This window comes from Aquarana catesbeiana, linkage group LG03 (genome assembly GCF_042186555.1).
Source record: "Aquarana catesbeiana isolate 2022-GZ linkage group LG03, ASM4218655v1, whole genome shotgun sequence".
Taxonomy (NCBI): Eukaryota; Metazoa; Chordata; class Amphibia; order Anura; family Ranidae; genus Aquarana; species Aquarana catesbeiana.
In genome coordinates this window covers 699,444,808-699,463,997 of record NC_133326.1, presented here as the reverse complement: position 1 = coordinate 699,463,997, position 19,190 = coordinate 699,444,808, and the positions used below count along the sequence as shown (strand labels likewise).

Genomic DNA, 19,190 nt, shown 5'->3' with positions numbered 1-19,190 from the left:
CCTTGGGCCAGGGGGCTCAGAGCTGAACAGAAACCCCACACAACCCAAGCGGTGTCCTTAACAGAAGCAGAAGAGAACAGCAGGGAATACTGCCGGGCAAGTCTCCAGGAGGGATCCATCAGGTGTCAGTGAGTGACAGGCACAGTCGGGAGAGCTGGGAGAGGCATGCCGGAGCAGACTAGAAGTGTGCAGTCTGAGATGGATGTAGAGCCAGTGGTAATGTTACTGGCACTGAAGTCGGGCCGCTGCAGTTGGGAGGGCTGTCAGGGTCTGCAAAGGGCTGACTGGGATCAATAGTCCACCAAAGAGGACAGCTAGCATCAGAACTTTCTTTTGCTATATCATAGGGGCCCATGGTCCCTGCTTGTAATAAGGAACTTTTGCTAAGGCCTGGCTGAAATCATTGTTAGGCCTAACCATGTGCTAGCTGCTCCTGAAGAATTGTGCTGGAGGGAGAAGGAGAGATAGTCTGCAGCAAGTGTTGTGCAGGAGGAGAGTATCTAAATTTTCCCAAGCCAAGCAAGAATTTTTTCTGGGCATCCCATGAACCCCTAACCCCATCCAAGTCCTAATCCTTCAATAAAAACACAAAAACAAAGCTGATGGACTTTTTATTGTCTTGGAGTGTCTGGAAGTGAATGCCGGGCTGGGCAGGGTGACAGGTGGGCCACATCACTCAGCGGCCCCTATGGGGGTTCCACTACACTCATCTGGTGCCTGATTTTAAACAGTTACTATTGTGTTTTGTGGTGTGTTTATTTTTTTATGTGATTACCTGTTTCCCTGATTCAATCTGATATGTCAGAGGGGTTGAGGTTTTGAGAAGTTTGAGGACCCATCTTAACCAGCGGCTTCTTCAGGATTGGAGTTACAGACATTTTAGAAAATTATTATGTTTCTCAGACACTTTACAGAAAAGGTATTCTATATCTACATTAAATAGATTTTCGAATTGCTTGGACAAGGAGTCTCTTCACCTCTTGGTTCCTCAGGCTGTAAATAAGAGGATTCAGCATTGGAATCACTGCTGTATAGAAAACAGAGGTCACCTTGTCTTGTATCTTAAAGCTCCCTGAGTAAGGACGCAAATATGTGAAGAAAACAGCTGTAATGAAGGTTGAGACACAAATAATATGTGAGGAACATGTACTAAAGGCCTTCTGCCTGCTCTTTGTACTTGTCATCCTAAAAATTAAAAGAAATATGAAAATGTATGAGAGGAAGATTGTTGTCAATGTATATGTTCCAAAGATTGCTATAAGGACATCACTGACCATATCACAATGAAGAGTATGCGAACAAGATAGACTAATAAGTGGTGGGATGTCACAGCAGAAATGGACAATAAGGTTTGATCCACAGAATGGAAGACTGAACACACAAGTGGTCTGCACAATCGACTGCAAGAAACTAATGGAGAAGGAATAAAGGATCAAGCCAAAACATTTCTTCTTGGTCATTATCAAGGTGTAGTGTAAAGGGTGGCAGATAGCCACATAGCGATCATAAGACATGGTGGAGAGAAGGATAGCCTCAGTGCCCCCTAGAGCACAAAAGAAGAAAAGTTGGACAGCGCAACCAAGAAATGAAATAGACTTCTTAGGGGAAAGGAAGTGAGACAACATATTTGGAGTGGTAACTGAAGAGTACAAAAGGTCCACCAGAGAGAGGCTACTCAAGAAGTAGTACATTGGGGTGTGAAGGCTGGGGAATACACAGACAAGGGCTATCATCCCCACATTTCCTATAATGGTCATCAAATAAACCAAAAAAATTAACACGAAAATAAATGGGGCAAGTTCTTTATCATCAGTTAATCCGGAAAACTCAAACACGGTCGCTTGTGTTTTGTTTTTGATATCCATTGGCGTCTCTTTTTATAATGATGAAATAGAACATCGCATGGATTCAAACATCAGGCTGTCTCCAAATCCTGGTGAAACATGAAATCAATATGTGAACTAAAAAAATTAACAGCTTGCATCAAGGATAGTGCAATTGTTAACACAATGTAATAAATAACCTTTCAAAATCAAGCTGAAACAATAAATTGTAAAAAAAATTATCTTCTAGAACCCACTTTTAATGAATAAACTGAAAATTCACATGCACATTAGTTGTCCACACATAATCCAAACAATAAAAATGGCGGGCCACCTGGCTCACTTATTGGCAGCTATGTTGTTCCCCTTACCAGTCCCTCTGACTGTGTTGTCCAGCTCACCTGGATCACTTTGGCTCTCTTAGCCTTTAGTTGCAGCATCCTGCTGCTTTACCCACTCCTGGCCTATGGATTGGGGTTCTTCTGACACCCCGATAGGAGTTGACCTGACTCCTGGAATTAGACCTTCTGTCTCTTGGCTTCTGGCTGGGGCTCCTCTGACCACTCAGTGAGATCCTCTTTCTCTTGGCTTCTGGCTGGGGCCCTCTGACCCCTGGGTGAGACGCTCTGTCTTCTGTCTGGGGTCCCTATGACCCCTCTGTGAGACCCTCTGTCTCTTGGTTTCTGGCTGGGCACCTTTGACTCCTGGGTAAGACCCTCTGTCTCTATGCTTTAGGCTGGGGCCCTCTGACCCCTGGATGAGACTTTCAGTCTCCCACACTGGAAGCGGTCTCCAACTGGGTGCTCTGAGCCAGTGGTTCTCAACCTCAGTCCTCAAGTACCCCCAACGGGCCATGTTTTTGGAAGTTCCCTTAGATAAAATAGCTCTTATCAATACCATGCCATTGCGATTGATTTAAAGCATCTGTGCAAAATAAAGGAAAACCTGAAAACATGGCTCGTTGGGGTACTTGAGGACTGAGGTTGAGAACCATTGCTCTGAGCTTTCCTCAGACCTGAGTATATAATGACTCTGCACTCCTGTGTACTTACACAGGTTGCAGGCACCTGGTAAAACCCAGACACAAGATGGAAAGTTTCGATCCAGAAATCCAGAGAGAGCCAAATACACCATTTTCTTTGCTCAGAAACAGTTGTCTGGAACGTCGCATAAACCCTAAACGCGAATCTTGTGTCTCATTTACCTATATTCTTACAGTGACAGGGCCTCTCACTGTCACATATAACTCAGACTAATCCATCAGGGTATGCAAACCAACTAACGCATTTCACTTGGTCAGCATAGACTGTGCTAGTGGCTGATGACTACGGGAACTGACTCCTGGTGTTGGTGGTAGCTCAAGGGGTTCTTGCCCCTGACTGAGTGAAATCCTTTGGGGTTTGGCATAGACTGTGCTAGTGGCTGATGACTACGGGAACCGACTCCTGGTGTTGGTGGTAGCTCAAGGGGTTCTTTGCCCCGGACTGAGTGAAATCCTTTGGTGTTTGGCATAGACTGTTCTAGTGGCTGATGACTATGGGAATTGACTCCTGATGTCAGTAGTAGCCCAAGGACTTCTTTGTGTCTGAGATAAACACTTGTCCTTACTACTTGGTTAGTTCTGGGGTTTAGCCAAGACCTAAAAATTACTTAAGGGCTCCTCTGGAGTAATGTCGAGAAAGACTTCTATAGATGCTTAATGTATTTTTAATTGCAAGAACAGAAATGTAATATATTGCAGTTTAACCCTCCTTACATGTGGTAGCTATATTATATTTTTTGCTCCATAGCTTTAGTGAGCTACCGGTAATGAAGGATGAAGGATGTCCCATGTCATACAGGCAGCTGGATATTGGAGAAATTACTGCTGTACTGCCCTGTCCTCTTCCTGTGGCTGAACTTCAGGCAGGAAGCATGGCAATAGCTTCAGGTCGAGCTGCTGTGAAAAAATTCTTGACAAGCACCTGACCCTTGCTACCTCCTCCATTAGGACATTTCATTGGTTGTCTTTACTTCCTCTAACACAATCTCTGAATGATGGAGAGAAGTTCCTCAGCCACAGGAAGAGGACTGGGCATCCACGCAGTGAGGATTTCTACAGGATCCAGCTGTTTGCACAACACCATGGCACATTTTTTATTACTGGTAAGTAATGTGACTAAAGCTGTAGAGCAAAAAAATAAATTAAAAATAGCTAAACTTCAGCTTTTATTTTCAGAACATTTTCTGCAAGTACAGTAAATATCTGTAGATCCTGCTGAAAGTCCCCTGTTTTCTTTTATAACTTCCTCTACACTGAACTGAAATATCAATCAATGTTATCAGGTTTCTTAGCTATCTTCTGTGAACAATAAAGCATCTCCCTCTACGTAATGGCGATGAGGAGAGTGGGAGGTGTTTGTAGTTTAAATAGGGAGTGCAGTCAGGGTGACAACACTGCTTCTCCATAGATACAGTGCAGTAAGTGAGTGTTGCCATACTAGAACATGAATTGTATCACTCGCAGGGAAAAAGAAGCCTTGGAAACCTCAAGGTTCCTTCAGAGGGCGGTGTAGAGGTGGCTGACAGATATTCAGGTGGTGCTACAGCCACCTTCTGGCGCCTGTTTGTTTTTTTGTTTTTGTTTTTCAATTGCTTAAGGGCAATTTAACATTGTAGGACCACACTACAGCTGAAAGCCAAGCACTTGGATAAAGGTTACTGTTTGGCCCCATTGATTTCAATAGGCAAGTATGACAGGCGGTGCCTCCTGTCAAACTCTCCAACCCAATTAAAAAATGATGTGGCCATGAAATAAAGCATCACAGCTGCTGCATGTGCACAATGCTATAATGTTAGAATTCAGGTGGGCTACCAGGGGGGCAGTAAAACCACGGCTCAGCTTCCTGATTTTACACCCCCCCAGGCCACCCATGTGAAATAGCCCTCAGAAAACCAATGCAGCCACCAGTGTCGGGACAACATAATCTAGAGCCCAGGGAAAACATGCCAAATTGCGCCCCTGGCCCCTCCAAACATGTATGAGCATTATGTGTCAGCAAAAAGCCCCGTCCCCATAAAATTGAGCTCTAATCTACATGCTTAGCTCAAACCCTCTCATTCCGCATATGCTCCCAGCACAACCCCCCGCAAATAAAAAAAATCCCCCCTTCCTGACATAAATCTTCTACCCCTCAAATTTCCCCTCCAAGCACAAACCCCCTTTCCTCCACTCCAAATCCCCTACCCAGCACAAATCCCCCCAATCCTCCATCCTAGTACAAGTCCGCCCCCCCCCCCCCAAATTTCCCCTCCTAGCACGAATGTTCCCCAATCATCCCTAATAGCACAAATCCCCCTCCCAAAAAAACACAAATCCCCCTCCCCCCCAAATCAACACTCCTAGCACACCTCCCCAAATTTCTGCTTCTAGAACAATTGTTCCCCCTCCCAATACAAATCCTCTTTCCCCCATCTCCTTGTCATGCCCCCGCACCTCATATGAGATCACAGAGCCTCCTGCCTACCCCTTGTCTGGCCCTGGCAGCCACCACATCTAAGACCTGATACACTGCGATATATTACATTTTTGTTCTTGGGTTTAGATATACTTTAAAAAAGCCAAATAAATGGTACTTAATACCACAATGGTCTTTTTTTCTTCCTGACTTGTTTGATTGCTGCTGAACAATTCCTGCTTTTTGAATGGACATATCTTCAGCTGCAGATTTACACAAAAAACGATCTCAAGTTATAACCAAGCTTTAAAAAGGAATATCAATCTCTCATCTGCTGCAGAATATAATTGTCTTATCTCAATAAAGCAATCTCCCTTTTATATTAAACCCAGAAATCGCAGCGGGCAATTCTGTGCACTCGGGGGTAATCATTATAATCAGTGACAGTCCAACCGGGGAATCCTTCCATGTGATGTACTCCACTGAAAATAGATTGATGGATATTGTTGTTTAATATAATTAAAATGAATATAGAATACATATAATAATGAACAATGAATAATATTTATTATAAAAAAATGTATAATTATGGAAAAGAGAAGGGCACTTCCTAGTTTCTTTAACCAGTACTGGAGGGTTCTGGCACACATCTAGTGGGCACGCTATAAACAGTATTATTATATATTAAAATTAATTTATAACACATTTAATAAAATGAATAATCAATAATATTTAATATACCTGTAAAATAATACAGTGGATATAGAAAAGAACCCCCCCTTTAAAATAGTCACATTTTGTTGCTTTGCAGCCTGAAATGAAGACAGACACGGTTTTTGTTTTATCCAGCTGTGTTTACTCAGTGCAACTTATTACATCCAAGTGATAGAAATATCAACAACATGTCAGAAAAAAATTAAAAAGAGAATCACCGAGTTGGAAAAAGGATCACCCCCTCCTAAAAATGACTTGTAAACTCAATCAGGTGTAGCTAATCACATTCTCAATGGCACACAAAGCTGTGGTCATTTTGATTAGATCAACATGAAAAGAGCTTTCCTGGAGCATTTCATTCCCTGGTAGTGAAACTGAAGTAAAAAAATCAATTATGGGTGGCAAGACACTGTCAAAAGATAAAGTTGTGGACAGGCACAAGTCAGGAGATGGATACAAATGTCAAAGGCTTTATCAAAGCCTAGAAGCACAATGAAGTCTATTAATAAGAAGTGGAAGGTATTTGGTACAACACAGACCCTCCCTGGACCAGGATGTCGCTTCAAACTGGATGAAAAAACCAGGAGGAAACTGGTCAGAGAGGCTACCAAGAGGCCTACAACAACTCTGAAGCAGTTGCAGGAATTTATGACAAAGAGCGGTCATTGTGTGCATGTGACAACAATATCACAAATTCTCCACAAATGTGACTTGTATGGGAGGGTTGCAAGGAAAAAGCCACTCCTCAAGAAATGCCACATGCAGTCACCACTGAGCTTTGCCAAAATGCACCTTGAAGATTCTGTGGCTACTTGGAAAAAGTTGTTATGGTCAGATGAGACTAAAATTTAATTATTTGGCCTCAACATCAAACGATATGTCTGGCGGAAATCCAATACAGCTCACCATCCAAATAATACCATTCCTATAGTAAAGCATGTCAGATGGCGACTGTTGCTTTATCTTCTGGGGAGAAAAGCAATGGCAAACCTAGACAGCATTATTAAAAGCAGAGACATCACCCTACTGACAAAGTGCCTGTAACGGGACTCACTTTGGACGGGGAGCTGGTGGAACCCAGAATCCCTTGGAGAGGTTGGGAAACCCTTGTTTCAGCTCCCCATCCACCTCTTATGTCTAAGTTACCTTGTGTCTATTAAGGGCACAGGGTAACCAAGAAAATGTGGCTTGGATTACTTGAAACAGTAATATTTATCCACCATATACCCCAGGAATAAACGACTATTCCTTGTTTATTTAATTCTCAACTATACGTGTTAATTGAAAGATGTGATCACATTGGCCTCTGTACGGTGTAGGAGATGGTCTGTCTGCTACTAGGGGCTCCTGCTATTATGTGAAGGTGTCCTGTGTTTATGATGATGTGTGTTGTGTCTTCTGAGCTAAAAGACAGCAAGTCTGCCCTGAAAGGTCATACCTCTGAGTCACTTAGGCTGTTTAAATGATTAGTTAATTAGCTATGTTAATTCTGTTTCTGGTTACAATTTGCTAGGGTATTATGATCAGAAAGGGGGAGGGGGGGAAGTCCTCCTGGTGTATATATTTGTGAGCGTTTGTCCAATAAATTATTCCATGTTCCTGCAAGCTAGTGTCGACTAGTGTTGTACACTTGGCTGTAATAACTGATATCTGATGTTCAGACTGGAGGAGGCTGTATACTGACGAATGCACTCAAGCAGAGTGTGACGGGGTTCCGTGACATTGGTGGCAGGCAGTGGGATCCTTCCTGCAGTCTGGGACATCCAAACCTCCACCGGATCCAAGGTCCGGATAACAGAAGAGGAGATATGTATCTGGCATCAGAATAGCAAGGGCTGCTGCGGAGTGCCCTTTCAGCAATCCCCAGGTCTGTGTCTGTGGATCAGTACCCGGAGATCAGGCAGCAGATTCTGATGCAGATCTGTATTGGAGCCCTCCAGGTCACTGGTAGACACTAGGGCAAGTGCTTTCCAACCCCAGAGCAATGAGCCAGTTATCAACGGGAGTTACGGATGTCATTCCTGGGAGAGCATCCCCAGGACCAATGGGTGTTAGAGTTGGACAGGCTGGTCCAGCAAGAGATAGAGCTGGACAATCAATATTGGGCTCTGCAATGGCACACATAGCAGGGATATTTAGGGGAGACAACAGAATGCTCTCCGGAGGGGTATGACTTTGACGACCCTGAATTGCTGTGGGAGAGCCTTACAGATGGTTTTGTGTTTGGCTATGAAGGGGAACCTACCCTTGAGGACCTGCAAGAACATAGAGAGGCTATGTTTAGTCTTGCAGGGGTCTCAGAGCTTAAACCGGACCTGGAATATTTACTAAGGAAGGAACAGCATCTGGAAAGGGCATACCGGGAACTGCTAGAACACGTTCAGCAGCATGCCCTAGAATTAGCAGCGGAAACTCTGGAGATGGCCATCCCCAAAGCTGAAGTGCTGACAACAGGGCAGAGCTTTGCTAACCTCTGCCCAACACCGGTAACATCCTCTGGGTTCTATGGATAGGAGATGGTGAACCTCTATCCCCAGACACCAGTTCCAGGGACTGGAGATTTAATAGACTTCTCTGCTGAGGAAGAACAACCTGGTGAGCTTCCAGCAGAAGAGCTGGCATCAGGGCCAAACATCACTGAGCTCTGCCGAGCACCAACAGCAGCATCTGTGGAGTTACCAGAAACTTCTCCAGTTGAAGCGCTGACAACTGGACAGAGGGTCCAAGACTACACCTGCGGCAGTTCCGGAGGCCCAGGGTGAGAAGGTGGTGGTCACTCCCCAGCAGCAGATCAAGATCCAGAGAGAGAAGGGAGAGGAGGTGTTCGTTCTCCCTCCCCAACAGTCATCCAGGGTGGAGGAAGCAGTCTTTCCTCCCCAGCAAGGATCCCTGCACCTGGGAGACAATACAAGAGACATGTCCTCCCAGCAGCCAGATGGGGGTAAGGGAGCTGAAGCAGCCGGCTTCCCTTCCCAGCAGCCGATGGCACCCCGAAATGATGCCAGCAACCCAGCAGAAGGGCTGGTGACAGGGCAGAGTGCTGCTGGCCTCTGCCCTCAACTAACAGAAGATGGAGTTCCTGTGAAAGTGGATGGGACTTTGCCGCGGCGTCCCTGACAACCGATGACTCATCAGCTGTCAGTGGGCTTCCCCACTGAGAGTTGAAATGTAAACAAAAGAAAAAAAACAGCATGGGGTCCCTTCACCAATCCATACCAGGCCCTTCGGGTCTGGTATGGATTCTAAGGGGGACCCCACACCAAAATGAAAAAAAAAAATGGAGTGGGGTCCCCCTCCCAAAGTCCATACCAAACCCTTATTCGAGCATGCAGCTCAAACCCTGGTTCCGGTGCTGTGGCGGGCGACATGTGGCGGGCGACATGATTAACATGATTAACGACATTAGCGACATGATTAACCCCTTAGGGGCCGGAAGGATTTGCCACCCTTAATGACCAGGCCATTTTTTGAGATACAGCACTGGGTCGCTTTAACTGACAATTGCACAAAGTGCGACGTTGCACCCAAACGAAATTGACACCCTTTTTTTCTCACAAATAGAGCTTTCTTTTGGTGGTATTTGATCACCTCTGAAGTTTTTATTTTTTGCACTATAAACAAACAAAGAGCGATAATTTAGAAAAAATATTTTTTTAAACTTTTTGCTATAATACATATCAAAAAAAAAAAAATGTATTCATCAGTTTAGGCCAATATATATTCTTTTACATATTTTTGTTAAAAAAAATCGCAATAGGCATATATTGATTGGTTTGTGCAAAAGTTATCACGTCTACAAACTATGGGATAGATTTAGGGACATTTTTTTTTATCGTTTCTACTGGTTATGGCGGCGATCTGCTGATCTGATTTTTAGTGGGACTGAGACATTGCGAGGGACAAATCTGGCCCCAAAATACACTTTTTGGGGACCAGTGACATTATTACATTGATCAGTGATAAAAAAAAAAATGCACTGATCAATGTAAAAATGACACTGGCAGGGAAAGGGTTAACACTAGGGAGCAATCAAGGGGTTAACTGTGTTCCCTGAGCATGTTCTTACTGTATCCTGCTCATCAGTCCTGCCTATTTAAGCCGTCCAGCCTAGATGATCTCTGCCTTTGCCTTGGTCACATCTCTAGAGACGTTCTCCTGTGTTCCTGTTAAAGACTTGCTTGGCTGACTTTCCTTCTTGCTCTAGATCCTGCTTGCTGTTCTACTACGCTCATCTCTGGCTCCCTGACGTTTTGGCTTGTTTGACTATTCGTTACGGTTCCTGAACTCTGGCTATGTTTTGACTATGTTTACTCTGTTTACCTTTTTATATTATTATTAAACAAGTGAGATTTAACTGTACTTCTGTCTCAGTCTGATTCATGGTTTCTGACACACTGTTCTTGATCACTGGGAACTCTGATCTCTGTCACGTCATATGTAAGAATGGGGATCTGCCTTGTTTATAAAGGCAGATCCCCATTCTGCCTCTCCTCACAGCAATAGCGGTTCGCCGGTGGTCATCGAGTCCACTCGACTCCTGCAACGTGCAGTGGGTGCGAGAGCGTGCCGTTGGCAGCACGCCCACCCGCAACTGCGCCTGCGCGAGCCGACATATAATGACGGCCAATTCACACAGGAGAGCCAACCTGCCACAGTACAACTGCGGCGGCCGGTGGTTAACTGGTTAAGGATGAATCTGCATCGGGGGGGGGGGGCATTGTTTTTTTTTTTTCGATAAAGGAATTGTCAGAAACTTTTGTACTCTCTTTATTCACTTTTTACATTTTTTTGGTGAATGGGTAGGGGTACTATGTACCCCATACTCATTCACATAGGGAGAGACTGGGATATGGGGGCTTGCAGATTCCGATAAGCCCTCCACACACAGATTCCCACAACCACCATCCAGGGTTGTGGGGAAAAGGCCCTTGTCCTCATCAACATGGGGATACATGAAGGGTGCCCCATTGCAAGCTGCTTGCTGTGGGGGCACTCAGCGGGAAGGAGGGGCCCAGAGAACCGGTGAGGGACCCACAAAGAGGAGGATCAGGGCTACTCTGTGCAAAACCACTGCAAAGAGCAGGTAAGTATTTAATATTACTTTAAGTTGAATTAATTTACCCATTCCCAACCGACTTGATTGGGCTGCTCACATACAAATCAAATGAATGATCTCTCAAGTTCAAGTTATTAGAATATTCGTGTTACACTCACTAGAATAGAATCAAAAGGATCCAAAACAAGTTGCATGATTTGTTGTGTTTGTACATTATTTTGAATGCTTCAAACATCAATGAAAGGCCCAAACTATCACATCGTGTCATCTGAATGAATACGAATGAATTAGTTGTTTTCATTATTATTTTATTTTGGATAATTTGAAATTCGTTATTATTGTGATTTGGAGATTCAGATACATTAGAATCTTCGAATAATGCATATGTCATCTGAATTTCGATTGTCTACTGGAGGGTTCTTGCACACACCTAGTGAGCGTGCTCCATCTCCCTCTCTACTTTCTTCTCAGCATTCCCATCCCTCTCTGAAGAAGAGGGTGCACCCTCAAAATGCATCAGCATCTGAATGCTCTTATGCCATCTTCCCAGCCCATCTAGCGGCATGCTCTGGTAGTTTCTTCCTTGATATTTGTGATGAGCCTTTTTTAATGTCCATTTGTGTGTAGAACGACCTACTTTTATCTTTTGGATAAAATGGTGTCAACGCAGTAAACTGGTGTTCCCTCTGTCAGGGACGTGCTGGCCATAGTGCAGCTGAAGCTCCTAGGCAGAGGCAGGTACACATGCGCAGATGTGCTCCTGCGAACACCTATGCGCATGCACGGAAATATGAGCACGCACAGGCGAACGCATATGCACATGCAGGCGCGTGTTAGCCATTAATGCTGGCACCAAATGGCCTATATATATGGGCGGGAGCTGGACTAGTTACTTCCTGAGGATGGCCAATCTCATAGGCCGAAATGCATAAAGGTTGAGTCACGTGATCGTGACAACTTCTGCCCATACCCGGAAATTGAGCCCTTCACTGCATGAACTGATCAGGCAGATTTCACGGATGATATTTTTACCTGCTGTTCACTCCGGGTGCCAGGATATCAGGCACTCATACATGTGAGTTGAATATCTTTTATTTTTTTTAGATAATAGTTCTTTTTAAACTGCGCAATGAGGTTTTCTCTATTGTATTCATCTATATGAGGAACATTCATCATAGTCAACCAACGGTCCAGAAGATATCTACAGGGGTCGCCCCACACACGCATTTGACCTAACTAGTGATAGTTGGTCCAATCCCAAGGGTGAGTGCACATCTACTAGGGGGCACCCTATTTAAGCACATTAGGAGCATGGAACTACTTATCAAGTCACAGCATTGTATATGAGTTTTTAGTCATTGTTCCACAAGCATCAGCACTTTTCACTGGGGACTGTTTTATTCATTGTTTGTTTTCAGCATTTTACATTTATTTTTCTGTATGTAACAATATATTGCATATAGCATTTAGCACGGTATATTTATTTTCAGGGCAATAACTTCTCCGCAGGATGTGGAAACCTTGCAAAAAGATCTGAACAAATTAATGGGGTGGGCAGCTACATGGCAAACGAGGTTTAATGTAGAAAAATGTAAAATAATGCATTTGGGTGGCAAAAATATGAATGCAATCTATACACTGGGGGGAGAACCTCTGGAGGAATCTAGGATGGAAAAGGACCTGGGGGTCCTAGTAGATGATAGGCTCAGCAATGGCATGCAATGCCAAGCTACTGCTAACAAAGCAAACAGAATATTGCCATGCATTAAAAAGGGGATTAACTCCAGAGATAAAATGATAATTCTCCCACTCTACAAGACTCTGGTCCAGCCGCACCTAGAGTATAATGTCCAGTTCTGGGCACCAGTCCTCAGGAAGGATGTACTGGAAATGGAGCGAGTACAAAGAAGGGCAACAAAGCTAATAAAGGAAAAAAAGAAAAAATTGAATGACTCGCGCTATATAGATTGATGTATGTGTGGCCAAATTCGCCACACAAAAAGCACTAAATACAACCAGTATCAGTGAATATATAAACCATCTGTGTGGTGATATATCACAATCAGTGCAAACAAATAACAAAAATTATCAGTAAAAACATGAATCATCAGTGCAATAATATATCGCAATCAGTGCAAACAATTGACAAAAATAGAGTCCAAACGAAATATACTGAAAAAACCATGTGGAAGAGTCAAAAGTAGTCCATAAAAGGAACCCAAGACAAGGTGAGTTGGCAATCACAGGTCTTTCAACCGCATGGAACCGCAAATGTGTAGAACCACCACCAAAAGTAAGAGCCTGGCCGCTTACCAGAACCCCATGACCCCCCGTTACAGAGGGTCTGAAAGGGATTTTGAGATCCTAGTAGTCCGGACTTCCCAGGAACGGAGATGGAGCAGAGATGGGAGTGGAAACTGGAAAAGGGCGTCAGGTGCTGGAGTGGAAATGGATGGATCCACAAGAAGGGGGCTCAACCCTCAGCATAGTGGTGTCATCATAGGAGAAAAGAAAGGGAGGGCTCCCATAGTGTAAAATCAGATGGTAATTTATTGTGGAAAAAAACATAAACACTCACATGTAGGTAAGACAATCAACATCATCAAATGGAAAAACGAACTGTGGCACCGGCCGGATGACCACAGATAGCTCGTCCTGTTGGATATACAGCGACAGTGGGAGGTGGCGCGATGATGCCGCTCAACCCTACGCTGCGTTTCGCAAAAGAATTGCGTCTTCTAATAAAGGATCTGGAGGATCTTAGTTATGAGGAAAGTTTGCGAGCACTGAACTTATTCTCTCTGGAGAAGAGACGCTTGAGAGGGGATATGATTTCAATTTACAAATACCGTACTGGTGACCCCACAATAGGGATAAAACTTTTTTGCAGAAGGGAATTTAACAACACACGTGGCAACTCATTAAAATTAGAAGAATAGAGGTTTAACCTTAAACTACGTAGAGGGTTCTTTACTGTAAGAGCGGCAAGGATGTGGAATTCCCTTTAATAGGCGGCGGTCCCAGCGGGGAGCATCGATAGTATCAAAAAACTATTAGATAAGCACCTGAACGACCGCAACATACAGGGATATACAATGTAATACTGACATATAATCACACACATAGGTTGGACTTGATGGACTTTTTTCTTTTTTCAACCTCACCTACTATGTAACTATGTAACTATATGATTCAGCATTGGAGTCATTATTGTATAAAACATTTAGAGGGCGGAGATAGATAAAGAAAACTGCTGTAAAGAAGGTTGAGATACAAATAATATGTGAAGAACATGTACTGAAGGCCTTCTGCCTTCTCTTACTGGATGTCATCTTGAAAATGGAAACAAATATGAAAGTGTACGATAAGGAGGATGTTATCAATGTATATATTCCACAAGCTGCTACAAGGATGGCAGTTACCATATAACAATGGAGAGCGTTGGAGCAGGACAATTCGAGCAGGGGGATGTCACTGTAGTAATGGTCAATCAGGTTCGATCCACTGAATGGAAGACTGAACACACAACTGGTCTACACAACTGACTGTAGGAAGCTCACAAAGGTAGAATAAAGGACCAAACCAAAACATTTCTTCTTGGTCATTATTAAGGTGTAGTGGAGAGGATGGCAGATAGCTACATAACGGTCATAGGACATGCTTGATAGAAGAATAGCTTCAGTGCTTCCCAGTGAACTAAAAAAATAAAAAAGGAGGGTGCAACCAAGAAATGAAATTGATTTTATGGAGGATAAGAAGTGAGACAACATATTTGGAGTGATCACTGAGGAGTAACTAATATCCACCATAGAGAGGCTACTCAGGAAGTAATAAATTGGAGTATGAAGGCTGGAGAAGGTATGGACAAGAGCCATCGTTAGTGAAGGTCATATGAAGGGGACTGATTTAAAATACAGTGAGGGAAAAAAAGTATTTGATCTCTAGCTGATTTTGTACATTTGCCCACTGACAGAAATGATTAGTCTATAATTTTAATAGACGGTTTATTTTAACAGTGAGAGACAGAATAACAACATAAATGTCCAAAAAGACGCATTTCAAAAAAGTTATACATTGATTTGCATTGAAAGTAAAATAAATATTTGATTCCTATCAATCAGCAAGATTTCTGGCTCCCAGTTGTCTTCTATACAGGTAACGAGCTAAGATTAGGAGCACTCTCTTAAAGGGAGTGCTCCTAATCTCAGCTTGTTACCTGTAAAAAAGACATCTGTCCACAGAAGCAATCAATCAGATTCCAATCTCTCCACCATGGCCAAGACCAAAGAGGTGTCCAAGGATGTCAGGGACAAGATTGTAGACCTACACAAGGCTGGAATGGGCTACAAGACCATCGCCAAGCAGCTTGGTGAGAGGGTAACAGTTGGTGCGATTATTCACGAATGGAAGTAACACAAAATAACTGTTAATCTCCCTCGGTCTGGGGCTCCATGCAAGATCTCACCTCGTTGAGTTTCAATGATCATGGAAACGGTGAGGAATCAGCCCAGAGCTACATGGGAGAATCTTGTCAATGATCTCAGCTGGGACCATAGTCACCAAGAAAACAATTGGTAACACACTACGCCGTGAAGGACTGAAATTCTGCAGCGCCTGCAAAGTCCCCCTGCTCAAGAAAGCACATGTACAGGCCCGTCTGAAGTTTGCTAATAAACATCTGAATGATTCAGAGGAGAACTGGGTGAAAGTGTTGTGGTCAGATGAGACCAAAATCAACCTCTTTGGCATCAACTGAACTCGCCATATTTGGGAGAGGAGGAATGCTGCCGGGGATCAAATACTTTTTTTCCCTCACTGTATAGATTGGCCCAGTGTGATTGAAGAGCACAGAGTAAAGCCATTGAAATACCACCAATAAAATTGGCATTGATTACGGCATTTATTGAAACAAACAAACCTTTGTGTATATACTGTACATAGCGCAAAACAAGATTTATGAAAACAGCGTTAGTATTTTTCAGATGGTACTCTCTGGCCAAAGCCTCAGGGAGGGAGAAGGATTTAGAAGAACAATTTCAATCGACAACTTTTAGGCTTCCTATTTTAACCCAGTAGCCTACTTTTTTATTAAAATAAGATTTTTTTTATTCATTTAATGACTGGAGAAACAATTGTTTCCCATTGTATAATCATTCTAGCTATTAATAAAATTTTAATTATATTTTGATTAAATCTGAATAATCCAGCGGTGGGCACAAAGAGCAAGAAAAAAATCCAAAGGCAAAAATAAACGGTAAATAGAGTAAGTATAGAACAAAACAGGGTACATAAGCAAACAAAAATTGCTGTACGAATGTTACAGTATTCGTACAACCATTTTAAATAATCTCATCATTATTTTGTAAAATGTTTATTTCCTATGACCATCAGCTCCATCCAGTGGCCATTATGTAATATTTTCCCGAGTGACCTGAACCAGTAAAATACCATATTATGGTGTCACAAACCATGAAATCGGGCCGAGACAGAAGTACAGTTAAATCACACTTGTTTAATAATAAAAGTAAAAAGAACAAACGTAGTCCAAACATAGCCAAAGTTCAGTAACCGGAACGGATAGTCAGCCAAGCCAGAAGTCAGGGATCAATGTAGTGGAACAGCAAGCAGGATCTGGAGCCAGAAGGGATGTCAGCAAAGCAAGTCTTGAACAGGATCGCAGGAGAGTTTCTGTGATGTTGACCAAGGCGAAGGCAGAGATCCTCTGGACTGGACGGCTTAAGTAGGCAGGACTGATGAGCAGGATATAATCAACAGCTGAGTAACTGTGGAGAGATAGGAGCTGGCAACTAGCCGACAGCTGAGCGGCCAGCTCAGAGAAGGAAGGGCTGAGCCCAGCCCTGACACATGGTCACTAGATGGAACTGACCATCATAGGAAATACATATTGCGTATTGGCAGCTGTGTGAATGCTGTGACATTCATACAGCATTTTTTTCATAAATGGACCCCTACGTATCATTCATGTTCGTTTTTATTTCATTTTTATTCCTGCTTATATACAGGCACCTGTATACTGTATGTGGTACCCAGCCTTCTCTACTAAGGAGCTAAGAGGGGAAGGGTTTAAAGCTGGTCATACACCAGTAGAATTTAACTTGAACATTTTTTGTTTTTGTAACATTCATTCTTTTTTTTAATAGCTAATGGGGTCAAATTGACAATTGTTTTCAAATGAAAAAATTCTAATGCCACATACACATGGTCAGATTTTCCAACGGGAAATGTTGGATGTGAGCTTGTTGTCAGAAAGTCCAACCGTGTGTATGCGGCATAACAGTGTATGTGGCTTTTGTTAAGGAAATTCCATTCATTCCAAAATCCAATGTTAAAAGCTAACAAAATTTTGAAGTGCCTTCAAACGACATTTCCTGAGTCTCTGATGGCATTATCGAATGTACTGATGAGATTTTTAATTTGAACTTTTATACACAACTCTATTAGTATGCAGCCAGATTTAAATTCAAAGGTTTATTGGACTAAAGCAACAAATAGACTTTAGAGTGGGGTAGGCACATACAGATCCCCTCTGAGGAAAGGTTTTCAAGAAGGAACAATAGTTTTCAGTCTAAATTCCAGACGTTTCCTTGACAAGTGGCTTTGCCAAAAGACAAATCTGTATATGTCTCTTCATCCAATCAAAAAGCTAGATTGAACATCATCCATGTCATATTTCTTGGTACCTTACCATACATTACAGAGCACCTTTAGTATTACCTACAACTTGGCCTCCTCCTCTCCATCTCTTTTTTTCTGTAGGGGTCCCCCAAGGCTCTTTTTTCTTTGACCCTTTCTCTTCTCTATCTACACCTCTTGCCTTGGTCCCTTGATAAACTCTCATGGCTTCCAATACCATCTCTATGCTGATGATACCCAAATGTATCTCTATTCCTCACCTAAACCCTTCAGTCACCTCTCACATTACCAACGTATTACTTGACATATCTGTTTAAAGTTGCAACACTTCCTACCACTCAATCTTTCTAAAACTGAAAAAAAAAACCTGATCATGCCCCCTCCCCTGACTTCTCCATCAAGGCCAATAATTCAACTATCAGTCCCTCTCCTCATGCTAGGGTGTTAGGTGTAATCCTGAACTCTGATCTGTTCTTTCAGCCCCACATCCAATCACTGTCCAAATCTAGCAGACTAACATCTCCAAAATAAGCCCCTTTTTAACTAATGAATCCACCAAGCTACTTATTTACTCCCTTGTTATCTCTCACCTTGACTATTGCAATTCTCTTCTCGTAGGCTTACCTCTACGCAGGCTGTCCTCTCTTTCAGTTTATCATGAATGCTGCTACCAGACTCATCCACCCTACCAACCTCTAAGTGCCCCCCTCCCCTCTGCCAATCCCTCCACTGGCTTCTGATTTTCCAAATAATAAAATTCAAAATACCAACAACAACATACAAAGCCATTTACAACTCTGCACCAAGCTACCTCACCAATCTTTTTCAATATATCACCTAAACCGTACTCTCTACTCTTCTCAAGACCTCCTGCTCTCAAACTCCCTTGCCTTCTCCTCCCATGCTCCAGGACTTCTCCAGAGCCTCCCCCATCCTCTGGAATTCCCTACCCCAATCTGTCCGGCTATATCCTACTCTGTCCACTTATAGGCGATCTCTGAAAATGAATTTCTTTAGGGAAGACTATCCCACCTCAACTCAACAACTGAACATTTAATTCTCCCATCAGTGGGGGCGGAACTAGCCGAAGTCCAAGATGGACGTGTGAGAGCAGAGCTCCAGCATCAGCGGGAACATCGCGGCACACAGTACCTCGCCCGGGACTCAAACCGAGCTCAAAGCAAGGCGTTCCAGTTCTTACAAGCCCGGAGAACACAGCCACGGAATGACGAGGAGAAAGAAGTAGGGGAACCGGCCGATGCGCCTGACGGAGTTCTTCTCCTATGAGGCCAAGCAAGATGGCGCCGGCTCAGCAAACACGCCGACATCCGCGGCCCATCCTCACAGTAAGCAACAAAAGACACAGAAAAGGAGCAGCCCACCTAAAGGCTCAAGGTCTCCACCAGCTACCCCATCATCAGGGAGTCCGGAAAAGACGAGATTCAAGGCGCATGCCATGGATGACAACAACGAGGTGAGCTCCCCTCCTGACTCAGGAGATGACAC

At 43.4% G+C, this 19,190-nt stretch overlaps 1 protein-coding gene across 1 annotated transcript; it reads right to left on the bottom strand.

Moving 5' to 3' along the window:
* Nucleotides 1-935: 935 nt before the first annotated feature.
* On the bottom strand, nt 936-1,865 carry LOC141134323 (olfactory receptor 5B12-like). The gene has a single exon (XM_073623896.1). The coding sequence runs from the start codon at nt 1,863-1,865 to the stop codon at nt 936-938; it is 930 nt and encodes a 309-aa protein (XP_073479997.1).
* Between the last annotated feature and the right edge of the window lie 17,325 nt (nt 1,866-19,190).

What these genes read in the sequence shown, in the direction of transcription:
- LOC141134323 (XM_073623896.1), bottom strand. Translation starts at nt 1,865, where the DNA reads ATGGATATCAAAAACAAAACACAAGCGACCGTGTTTGAGTTTTCCGGA.